The sequence below is a fragment of the Acartia tonsa genome, chromosome 11 (genome assembly GCF_053477335.1).
Source record: "Acartia tonsa isolate MP-2025a chromosome 11, ASM5347733v1, whole genome shotgun sequence".
Classification (NCBI taxonomy): Eukaryota; Metazoa; Arthropoda; class Copepoda; order Calanoida; family Acartiidae; genus Acartia; species Acartia tonsa.
Window position 1 is genome coordinate 43,583,244 of NC_137270.1, and position 11,584 is coordinate 43,594,827.

An 11,584-nucleotide genomic window follows, 5' to 3' on the forward strand; every position below is an offset into this window, starting at 1 on the left:
ATAAATATTCACAGCTGTTTAGCCCATAGACTATCCTGTAAATTAAGATACCTACCTAACTTTTATATGATTCCATTAAAAAACTTATTGTAAAGAATAAGATAGTAACCCTGTCTGTTTACAGGATTTGAACCAGGCTAATATTAAAAATGAAAACATAACTAAAAGTCTTTTATATTCAAAATAGATTCTTTTTTTCTCTCTATAAAAATACTAAAAAACCTGATTGCTATATAATATAGAGGATGGCTTATGTGTAATATTAAAACTGCTATAAAATTAATATAATATTATTATATATTGTATGTGTATGGAAGTAATTTCTTGTGGTTACTGCTTCGTCTGTTTTAATTTTACAGATTAAAACTTTAATTTAGAGCGTCATTCATTACGGCGATAAAATTTGGGACATTAAAGACAAAGTAGAAGATTAGAGGGGACAGGTGATAAATAACTGCATGTTCACGGGGTGGGGACCCTGTGCCGACTTTTAATTGGGTCTTTGAATATCAGCCAATAGCGTCGGAACTATTAACACACTCAAGTAGCTACAAAAGAGCAGAAAGCAATTTGCTAGCAGACGAAAAAGCTCCCCCGCCACTGCAACCAAATAGTTGTGTGGGTTATAAAAACTATACCTATACATTAATTTTTGGGACACCTGCCATAATTGGAGAGAGTGTGGTAATAATGAAGCCCTCTCTGATGAGATTTTTAAAATATTCCAGATTAATCCGAGCTAAATATCCAAATTTTTACGGATTTGTATTACTATGCCTGGACTCATAATAGCCTTAAACATGGCCCAACCGTTAAGAAACTATGGCTTATCAATCCATCAAACAAATGCGGATAAAAAATAATCTAAATAATTTAGTTTTAATCTGATATAATTTCCTATGATCCTGATGAATCTGATGATTATTAGTCAGGTCTCTGATCTCATCTTCGTCCTCCAAATCCTCAGATTCAGTTCTAAATAGAGAGAATGGTAAGAAATAGGTTTTCCAGTATGGCTTAGAAACTGATTAATATCCGCTGGATTAGAACCGGTTCTAAGCCATACTGCAAAAGTAGTGTATCGTATTGTATTATTATGTGAAAATTATAAATAGCCTAATACCAAAAAATTAATCTACAAAAGAGGTAATTTTGTTTATTACAACTAGGGATGTAGACAAATTTATCGTCTAATGTCCTATCCTTGAAGCTGCCTGGTTTACCTGGAATGGGTTGATGAGGAGAGAAGGGATTGATGGGACATGTTGGAATTCCTAAAAAATAACAAGATTAGTTTTAATCAAAGATGATGCATTTTGGAAATGAAAAAAAGATTAGGCACTGTCCTTTCATGAACAGACATACAAGATGACCCATAGAACGTCTAGAAATTATTTTGATACTCACATGCTATGTAAAATTAAAAATTCGAAGAAATATTTTATTGAATAAGTGGAATAAGTGAAAACTATTAGGTACTCATCTAGGTAAAACTTAAATAACCAGAATCCTATTCCTAAAAGTATAGAAAATAACATAAAAAAAATGATTATAAGCATTTTATGTAAGTAATTTACATAGGGATTTGTTCTTCTATATTATAATGAATAATGATGAGTCTTGCTCTGTTGTATATGTATTCTTTTAAAACTTTAACCAGAGACTCTTGAATACAAGAAGAGGTACAAACCTTGAAAAAGATCCTCTCCTAGGACCCATGGTGCTTCTCTGATTAGCTGGCTTTACTGTTACTATTAAATTGCTAGAATTCGCTACCATCATGTCTGTCACCTAAAAATAAGAATATTATTCCAAAAATAAATATTAATAGAAATTAGGATTTAGGTTTGGATAAGGACCCGATTTTTAAGGGTTAACAATCTTTTAGAGTAAAAAATTATAAGATTAACACCAGTTTTGTTAATCCCACAGGAACTAACGAAACTAGTAATTATTTTATGATTTTCATTTTAATATTCGTGGAAAATTGTCTGTAATACAACACATGATTTTCAGTATGACTGAGAACCGGTTCTAATTCAGTGGATATTAATAGGTTTTGAAGCCATACTAGAATATATTTATAAAAAAATAAAAAGTAATGATTTATTACCTGGTCCAGAGATTTTCCAGCCACCTCGATACCGTTCACCTCCAGGACCTCGTCGTTGACCGCCAGCAGACCTGTGGACTCTGCCAGGCCTCCGGGCACCAGGCGGGAGATGAAAATGCCGGGTACTTTTTCCAACCCCTGAAATTAGATTAGTTTATATTATAGATTCTTTAAACTGTTCTCATGTCATTATTCTCCTGTATAGGGATGAAATACTTCAACTTAAAGACTTCAAAACTAAGAAAAAGCAATAGATAAGTAGGTATCAAATCTTAAAAAGTAGAAAGTAATATTGAACTCAAATAGTACCGGATTTCTTATATAGACAATATATAATTCTATCATTTTTTACAAATATTATATCAAATCAATTATGATAGAAATGAAAAATATCCTGTTTTTGTTTATTTATGCAAAAACAAGGATGACATGTGTGTGTGTAGCCTCGAATGACATCACCACATCTTTGAATATTTCATCAGATAGACAAACAAATATTAAACACGGAGTTATGCCACTTTTTACATTTCAGAAACAGAATGTTATTCAAAATCAGAGCTATAAATTGTTTAATAGGTCATTTATTGGTGCTTTATCATCCTCTGAATCAATCATTGTAAAATCTACTGATAGGACGACAAGAAGAAAAAATATGCAAATATATTAACCTGCTTAAAATGTACATAAAGCTTTATTGTAAGACTAGCGGCTTCGCCCCTAGCCTCTAGGGGCTTTGCCGAAGAGGTGATAAAAAAAATTTGGGCGAAATACGTAAAAGGACCAAGGAAATCCCCTACAAAAAAAAAAATGGGGGGGGGGGTTTGGGTGGGGTTTTGGGTGTCCCACCACCCAAGAAAATAGCCTAAAACCACCACAGGACCAGTAGGTACATTCCCTGAAGAGTAGAATCCGATCGGTTCAGTGGTTACCGAGATCTTAAGGGACGGACGGACGGACCGACAGAAATCGTTCTACTTTGTATTATAGATTATAGAGTTTTAAGAAACATCAGGAATTATTTATAGGATAATTCTAACATGCCAAATTACCGTTACCAACAGACGAACATACGGACGGACTGACCATAATTGTGGTATAAAGTATCCTATTAGGCTGCTGATCTTAACAACTTGAATAAACTCAATGGTGCGTGTGACCAAATTCATAAAATATTTCCTTATTAAGATGTAATCAACTGAAACAAACATTATTATTTATTCAAAGCAAAGCTTTTACACAATTAAGATGTTCAGTGTCCCAACAATAAGAGCTATACAGTAATACTTAGGCGTTTTAAAATAGCCTTACCGATTTACAACATAGTATGAATTGTAATAAAACTTTAGGTAGGTAACTATTACTTATTCTAAATTTCTAAAGGTACCAAAGTATGTTAAGTTTTTATAGCAATTTCTCTAGAAGTTATTGTAGTCAAACTACTCCACAATTAGTGATGTTCGTCGGTCTGTTAAGTATTGGAGAACTTGAATTTTGCACCTGCAATTCAAGATTGACAGCTGATGTAATTGGTGAAGATTCCCTGTATCAATGATTATATCCAGAATTGATTGTACTAGGCCAGTCAGTCTGTCGGTTATGTTACATATACTCCATATTTACATACATTTACATAAAAAGGTCACCCCACACCCTCCAAAAACAACCCGCCCCCCCAATTTTTTTAACGAATTTTGCGAATTTGCTCTTTTTCGATAAAATATGCGATTCATTCGCATTTTTTTCCGCTGGGTAGGTAATGGAAGATTTAATTATACCTCTTGGGGCAAAGCCCCTAGGGGCTAGGTGCGAAGCAGCTAGTCATATATAAGCTATAATCTAGAGATGTTTGGTGAATGGTTTTAATGCATTCTTCACAGTAACAAGTTCTGAACATTTGTTATGCAACTAATATTTTTATTTTAGATTGGTTAACATACGCAAAGATGGTACTTTCTATTAAACTAGCGACTGGGCCCCTAAAATCTAGTGACTCTCAATCGAAAGGGGTAAGAATGGTGTAGAAAAATAGCCTAAAACCATCTCAAGACTTAAATCTAAAATTCCCAAAACAATCTTGGGACATATGTAAAGCTACCCTTAAAAGTAGAACTCAGAACGTTTAAAGATTATTGAAATCTTTAGCTTCAGACAAAAAAAAACATTACTACTTTATAAATAATCAATGCTTATCTTAGTCCGTGCGAAAAGAAAAAGAATGCTGATTTAGCCTTTTAATAAATATAGAAAGACTAGATGATCAACCCCTAACTAACCAAAATATAAAACTCAATGTAGGAACAATCCAACCACTTTGTTGGTTAATAAGAGTACACATTTTTATAAGCATATGCAATTTTGTAAAATTCGTAGGAGTGATCTTTGCATGAGGAAATTAAATTGTACAAAATTAAAATTTCGTTCGACGGATTATTTTCTCCTATAACATTTGTTATCCCAAAAATATTGATGGTCTATTTATGAAATCTTGATTGGATGGTGCAAAAAAAGCCTGTCCAAATTTTTAACAAACATAACATTTTATCATATTTGGTGTTTTATGTCACTTAATCATTCATTGCCTTATCCCTTATGGTCCCTGAAATAAATTGTAAATATGAATATATCTATCTACCTGAGGTGTTACTCTGACACTGGTACCGTCCCTGATATAGAAGCCCAGAGGTTTGTCAGAACCATGTTTTAATAATTTCACCCTGCACAGTAAATACACAAAATTAGATCAACATTACTTTAAAGTGGATTACAATTTTATTCTGAAAATAAATTAAGAAATGCGTGTCTCTTTATCTACAAGAAAAAAAATAGCTCATCTTTGAGAAGCTTTCTAAGGGACCTGATCAGGGTTGTCGAATTGGGCACTTTTTTTCATATTGGGCGGCCTAATTGCCCAAAAGGGTTCTGGGCGGGTTTTGGGCGCCCAAAAGTGGTTTTGGGCACCCTTTTTGGGCAAATGTCGTAAAAAGCATATAAAAAGGATATAAAAAGCCTAAAACCATACCTAGACTTATTATTAGAAATAAAATAGCCTAAAACCATCTCAGGACCTATAAAAGCTCCACTGGAAAGGAAAACCTTATCGGTTCAGCTGTTAGCGAAATCCTTCTCTAGATACAAAAAAGCTTACTAATTTATATAGTTAACTAACGGCTACGGCCTTAGAGGCCTCTAGGGGCACTTGAGGGGAGAGTCAAATTTTATAATCCAATTATTATATTAGATTTGAAAAGAAAAAGTAAAAAAAAATTTGGGGGGGGGGAGGAATATTTTTTTTTTTTTTTTGGGGGGGGTTCCTCCCCCCATTTTTATTTTTAGTTTAAAAAATTTTAAAAAAAGTTTTTGGGAGAGCTTAATTTTTTTCTAGGGGCGATTTCTCTTAGAAGGGTGGTGGTACCCTCCCCCAAAATAGTTATATTATAGCTATGAGAAGCTACCCTGTTAAGGAGAACCTGATCGGTTCAGCGGTTAGCGAGATCCTTCGGTACAAACACACAGACACACAAACAAACAGACACACATCCTGTTACTTTAGTATAAGGATATCACCCAAAAAATAGGCCAGCCCACCCCCTCTTTTTTAACCCCCTCCCCTTTTTCTCTCCCCCTAAAAGGGGGGTGCCCAAAACTGCCCAAAAGGACCTTATATTGGGCGGCCCAAAAGCGCCCGCCCAAAACTGCCCGCCCAAAAGCGCCCGCCCAAAATGACAACCCTGGACCTGATGAATGAAAAAGAAAAATATATTTTTTATTGGGGAAGGTAGGTAAGTACCTACTAAAAAATACTTCCACTAATTTAAAGGAATGGTAGACTTGGTTATAGTTGCTATAATTGGATTATCTTGAAATATAATTGGATGTATGCGTATTTGTTTGTGCTTGTCTTAATGGCCTTGTTATAAGTCTGGGATAGTTTTTCTTTTATATTTTAAGGAAAAGAACCTTCAATCCTTCAAGGAAATTACCCCTTCCTCCCTTATTTAAAAAAAAAACTCCAGGGACCTAACCGCTAGGCTTAAAAATAGTTAATTATATTTGTGTAATTTCCTTCTGCATGTTTCTGGGACCAGGTCAACATCAATGATGGCCGACACCTGGCGAAACTCCTTCGGGTTTGAGATGGTCAGGGTCGTCTTCTGTTGTTTCGGCGTCCCCATAATAGTGCTGAGAAATGTTCCGCCGTGGCGATGCCGCATGGGGTCATCGTAGGCTTCACCTAAATCATTTTTTTTAAAAATAGTATAGTATGTCATATGGTTTGAATTTTGATAAATCTTTTACATTTACCCCCCTCCCCCCTTTCATACAAAATTTGATTTTTTCAATACACAAATTTATGACGTAATTGGAACCAACACATAGTTCTGTACCTTCGTACTTTATCTAAACTGCGAACCAAAAAGTTAGGCAAATCTGAATTTTTCAATTAGCGGCTGCGGTATTAATTTTCAATGGATGCACTATTAATATTATTTGTAGATATATCCTTTGATTAATAATTTCCAATGTTAAATTGCTTAAAATTAACGTCAGTGAATCACAATGACTAAAAATATTCATTTGGAGGGAAAATAAGTGAACCAAAAAGATATGCAAATCCTAAAAAAAGATTTTATATTGCTAATTGTTCATCAATTTATAGGTTATTGTCGCTAAAATCGGTAAATTTCAATCAAATAACACATTAACATAAGATATATCATTAAAAAAAACATTAAATATTATGGAAATATATATTTTCTATAAAACAGATAAAAAACAGATCTATTGATTTTTAATGCGCCCTCCGTTGGCTCCCTTGACCTCTAGAAGTCTCTTATCCATTGAGGAGGTCAGCTTAAGCACTGTAGAGGCTGGTACAGAGGCTGCGGCCTCTTGTATAGCTTTCCAGAGGCCATCAACAGAGGAAAACTGGCGTCCATCTGCATAAATTTGACGTTTTATGATACTCCAGTAATTTTCAATGGGGTTAAGGTCAGGGGAGTTGGCCGGCCAATCCATAATTTTTGCTTCGCCAATACCTTTATTCTTCAGGTGATCCATAGTGTACTTAGAAACGTGAGAACGAGCATTGTCCTGCATGAAAATGAATTTTCTTTTAGCTGCAGGTTTTAAAGCCTTATACCAAGGAAAGAAGGCTCTGTCTAACAGGCTACAGTAATTCACGGAGTCCAGTTTTATACCTTTTTCCACCTTGTATGGTCCAACAACTTGGTCCCCTATAATACCAGCCCAAAACATAACCCCTCCACCCCCCTGTTGACGCCTATAGCGAGTTCCAACGTTTTGCTTGTTTAGAACCCAACCACTAGCCCAACCATCAGGGCCATCCAGGATAGCACGACACTCGTCAGTAAAAAATATCTGGCTGAAGTCAGTCTTTATGTACTTGACTACCCATTCTAGACGTTTGAGCTTGTGGTTGTAGGTCAGGGGACAGGTAATGAGAGGTTTTTTTACCTTACCCATACTTTTTAGCACACGGTTCCTAGTTGTCTTAGGAATATCAGGCAGCCCAGCCCTCTGAAATATAACTTGGCTGCTAGCATGTTGGTTTCTTGCCAATTCTAGCTTAATTTGTCTCAATTCGCGATCACTAAGTGTCCTCCTCCCCCCATTTTTCTCTTTTTTTCTTTTATTTCTTTTCAGCTTGCCTTCATTAAAATATTTTTGCACTGTTCTGTGATCACGGCCAAGTTTTTTGGCAATTTCTAATGTATCATTGCCCTCACTAAAAAGAGTATGACTTTTAGCCTTTTCTTGTTGACTTAAGTCCTTTTTATGACCCATAATTCTGAAAAGAAAGTAAATTTGCTTATTTTTTTGGTTCGGTAAAATTTAATAAAAACATGAAAATAAGTAAAAAAACACTATAAATACAAAAAAAAAAACTTTTGCTTTTTTTTGATGTTGTCACCTTGAAAACAAACAATGTACTGAAGCTTCTGTACAAAAAACTTGTTCCATAGACAAAATATCTAAGAAATAGATATCTGCATATTTTTTTGGTTCGCAGTTTAAATAAAATATACAAACCTTCTCGTTGAATGACAAGTCGGAGAAGTGGTTTGGCGTTCTTGAGAGCAGCAATGTAATTATCATCGTTTGTTATTGGTAATAAATCGTTATCCCTAAAAGAAAGAAAAACATGTTAGGTAGAAAGGATGATCCTTAAAGGGGGTCTAGTTTTTATATTGATATACAAAAAAATACATCCTTAATACGGAGCAAGCCTGTAAATGGGGAGAAGAACTATTTAGAAATTCCATACAATATGAATAAAGTCTCTACATAGTACTTTTATAAACTTCCCAAAAAGCTAATAAGAAAATTTTAGACTTTTGAGGTTAATAAATGGATAACAAAATGATCAAAACTTTTCCACAAATAATAAGGGATAGTTTTGCTTCTCATAATTGGGGGTAACATTATAATTCATTATCCATTGTCCCATCCTTTAAGCTAAAAATTATAAAATACTCCATCTAGCCCCATTTAAAGCCAATAAAGAAGTACTAATATGAAAATCAAGATTTTTCAGGTGTTTGTCAATCTTTTCTTTGAAGTTGGTAAAGGATTTTGTTTCACTTTTTAGATTGTTCCAGTCTCATTAAGCTCTAAAACTAAAGAGTAAATTTTCTTAATTACCTTGGATCCGCATATTTGATTAAAAAAGGGGTTTTCTGAAGGTGGTGTAGATCCTGCAAGAGCACTTTAAACACCTCAAAATTTGGACACTTTGACCTCTCCAAACTGAAGCGTCGAAACTCGGCGTCAAACTTTGACTTAACCTCGACAGCCCCGTCGAATTGAAATGATCTACTGGATTGATTCATGTTAAAATGTTTTATTTTTCTTTCTTTAATCTTAATTTTTCACTTTTAAACACTAAATTTTATTTTGAAATAACTTAATTTTTCACTTTTTAACAATGAATTTTATTTTGAAATATCACTAATAAAGTGTTTAAATCACTTAATTGTGTTTTTGATATTCAAAACTAGAGTTTGATAATGTTTAGCATTTTTGTGATCTGAAATAGATAAAAATGTAGAATATATTGTCTAATTGATAAAATATAAAAATAATGAACTACTTATTTCATATTGTTCAAGTCACTATTTAACAAAACTGATTATAGGCATAAATTACAAGAATATTAATTAAATCAGCCTAGGGCCGGAGGGAGTGAACATTGGACTATTTATATTGGTACCAAACCTTGTATATATTCTCTCATTAATTGGATTGATATCGTAGGGAACTTTGATTGCCAAATCTTAATTTTTGAGTACAATTCTAGCAAAAGAATCTAAAACTTTTTTACCAATTGCTTAAAGCTGCAGTAATTAATAATTTAAAACATTCATTGGGGATGTATATCAATATATCGAGCATTAACTTATCCCTGAAAATTCATGAGAAAATTAGGGATAAATTAGGTAATAAACTTTATGTTAAACAAAATAAAGAAAAACTACCCACAACTCAAATATATACTTATTTACCTGTAAAATAGAAAGATTATAGTTTATTTGTCTAGTATGATCTCGCTCACCACTGAACCAATTGAATTTTCATTTCAAGGAAAATTTAAGATCCTAGGATAGATGGTTTGCGGCTGTTTTGATATCGTTAATTTTTATATTCTTGGGACAGTTTTAGGTTCTTTGAATGCCCTCTAACCCCTATATTCTAAGGGCACAGCCGCTAATTCACATAAATAAAGGCAAATTAATTTAATAAAAACCTCTAGGTAACTGTTTCATTTATTTTCAAACAAAAAATATATTGTTTATGTCGTTTATTTATTTATATAAAAAAAATAACAAAACAAAGAAATATAAAGAACGTGTTCTGTAAAATTAACTTATAATTGTTACATAACATTAAATTAATTTAAAAAAGTCAATGAATAAAATTAAAATGTTTGATATCACATCAAGTTAACACATCAACGAAGCCTTCGAAGGATTGGGATTCAAGTCCAATGGACAAAATATACCCTGTCAGTTTTTTCCTCATGAATAAGAACATTTAAGGCAGTTTATAACAAAATTTAGAAGACTTTTAAGCAAATAAAAGCATATTTCTAAACCCAGTTAAGCAATGACAATACATTGGACGATAAATTGATGCATATCTTCAATGATAATAACCTTTGACAGACTAAAATCATTGGTTGAATACTTTGAACACTACTAGTTTCAACTAACTAATTAAGATTTAATAAAAGTAATAACAAATTCTAAGCCATTAAAGTAAAGAATGTGTTTATAAAACTTTGGGTACCAGTGAAATTTATAGCCCAATGTCCCCTCCCTTTCTGAAAATATTTTTTTTATGTCAGGGAAAAAAAGTTTGGAGAAATATTGTCTTTACCTAGGGAAGGATTGATGAGCCATTCTAAACACAGTTTTTTAAAATAAAGAAAGTTAGTCGACGAAAAAAAGAATATAAAAACTGAAAAAATAACTAAAAAATGTATTTTGTTTATGAAAAAGTCATTTACTTATACAATATTTTTCGTCGACATTTTTTTAAATATTAAAAAAACACGGAATGGCTTAGTGTACACTCCCTAATAATTCAGGTAAAAACAGGGATAACTATTTTTCTAATATAATTCATATTATATTTTTAATTTCAACTTTTAACACCCTATTTTACTCAAAAATTAAAAAATTAGAATAAAACCAATAAAGTCATGTTTTATATTTACCCCTGTCAAAAGTTCTACCTTGATTTTCTGCTATTTCAAAACAAACCGAATTTTTGTGGCCTGGATGTTAAATGAAAACAAATGCCTGAAAATATGAATTTCCTGTGCATATCTTTTGTTTGTATTGTTTTATGATAAGAATTATTGGCTTCGCCCCCAGCATCGAGGGCTCTCTAGTCGAAGGGGACAATGAAACAGCCCTAAACAAGAGACTACAATAAAAGATGGCCTAAAACCATCCCTGGACGATTTTGAAGATCCCATTAGTGGAGAATTCAGTCGGTTCAGTGGTTATACATATGGAAGATCTTAACAGACAAGCATAAAAACCTTCCTTTTTTTAATACTAGGATTGAAACTTTTTTGAAATAAGGACTTTCTTTACAAAATAACCTTAAGGCGATTTATTGACAATTAATAAAATATAAGTTTGAAACCCGCGCGTATTATTTACTCAACTAAATGAAATGATATATCTTTATAACTTATGCGTTGACTTTATGATGTATAGTTTTCTCATGTATATATTGTAAAGGAATGAAATACAGTCGATCAACATGGGGAGGTGTAATAATATATATTCTATAAGCTATATGCCCTGACGTTGAATGTAAAATTTTTAATGGCAGGTTTCCTTTTATTAATCCATTCTCTAAAAAGGGGGGAGGCGGATGTGCCACTTTTTGAAACCAAAAGTAAAACTTGCATGATCTCAGCCCTTAAAAGAGTTACAG

At 33.0% G+C, this 11,584-nt stretch overlaps 1 protein-coding gene across 2 annotated transcripts; it reads right to left on the minus strand.

Annotated features, from left to right (window-relative positions):
* Window positions 1–205: 205 nt before the first annotated feature.
* Window positions 206–9,161, minus strand: par-6 (partitioning defective protein 6). 2 transcript variants are annotated; one of them, XM_080177599.1, is made up of 9 exons: window positions 8,777–9,161; window positions 8,165–8,259; window positions 6,175–6,344; window positions 4,746–4,826; window positions 2,114–2,251; window positions 1,691–1,791; window positions 1,224–1,274; window positions 906–975; window positions 206–342 (listed from the first exon to the last, which is right to left on the minus strand). In XM_080177599.1, exons 1-9 carry the CDS (start codon window positions 8,962–8,964, stop codon window positions 331–333), a joined length of 906 nt encoding a protein of 301 aa, XP_080033725.1. In that variant the 5' UTR covers window positions 8,965–9,161; the 3' UTR covers window positions 206–330. The 2 variants fall into 2 exon arrangements, with proteins under 2 accessions (XP_080033725.1, XP_080033724.1); XM_080177598.1 differs by having other exon boundaries at window positions 898–975.
* Between the last annotated feature and the right edge of the window lie 2,423 nt (window positions 9,162–11,584).

Excerpts from the sequence above, each read along its gene's own strand:
- par-6 (XM_080177598.1), bottom strand. The coding sequence starts at position 8,964 with ATGAATCAATCCAGTAGATCATTTCAATTCGACGGGGCTGTCGAGGTT. Across the intron at positions 4,827-6,174 it reads TCCCAGAAACATGCAGAAGG|GTGAAATTATTAAAACATGG; the intron begins AAATTACACAAA and ends TTACTGTGCAGG. Across the intron at positions 1,275-1,690 it reads AGGAGAGGATCTTTTTCAAG|GAATTCCAACATGTCCCATC; the intron begins GTTTGTACCTCT and ends GTTATTTTTTAG.